Raw genomic sequence first — 675 nt, 5'->3', positions numbered from 1 at the left:
CTTCATTGCCCTCAGATATTAAATACCATGACTGACCTGTAGAACAATCACTTCCTCCGTATCCTGGGACACATTGACATTCGAACTTATCTCCCTTGTTTGTACATTTAGCTCCATTCTGACATGGATTGCTACTGCATGGATCAACTGGAAGAAGAAAATTAATGCATAAAATAATTGTATGTTGTTTTAAATTCAATTATTTAACAGTTTAAAGTTTTTCACTGTATCCTTTAGTAACATCTAAAGAGTAAAGATATCTTTGCTTCAGATTCTTTGACAAATACCTCTGTAAATTGTATCTACCTCTAAATTGTTTCTATCCGACGGTCTGTACTGATGAGAAACAGATATTTTCGGTAAGAAAATATTGATTTCGAAACATATGTTTACAGATAATTGTATTTTTTTGTGTAATTTTCACTAGTCTTGCCCGATTTACGTTTTTGTTGCTTCGCTAAATCCCCTTTGAGAATTATTCGGTCTTAGTAGACACATGACATGTGATCTTCTTCTAGCACATTAGCAGTTCACATAGTGGCCTCCTTTATATATATTTTTTATATATTCTTATATATACATATACAATAATCGTTTGAGATCTCAGATATTTTTTCTGAATCTCCCTGATTCTTTTAATGTGCTTCTTACCTGGTATTAAATTGATATTAATTA

General features: G+C 31.6%; 1 protein-coding gene across 1 annotated transcript in view; it reads right to left on the bottom strand.

Annotated features, from left to right (window-relative positions):
* Positions 1-675, bottom strand: part of LOC106872296 (zonadhesin) — a 79,108-nt gene that overhangs the window by 53,666 nt on the left and 24,767 nt on the right. Inside the window, exon 10 of the mRNA XM_014919235.2 lies at positions 37-147. Coding sequence (XP_014774721.2) covers positions 37-147 — 111 coding nt within the window. The remainder of the gene's footprint in view (positions 1-36; positions 148-675) is intronic.

The sequence above is a fragment of the Octopus bimaculoides genome, chromosome 3 (genome assembly GCF_001194135.2).
Source record: "Octopus bimaculoides isolate UCB-OBI-ISO-001 chromosome 3, ASM119413v2, whole genome shotgun sequence".
NCBI lineage: Eukaryota > Metazoa > Mollusca > Cephalopoda > Octopoda > Octopodidae > Octopus > Octopus bimaculoides.
The sequence above is the reverse complement of the archived record's forward strand: the minus strand, read 5'-3'. Positions and strand labels throughout refer to the sequence as shown.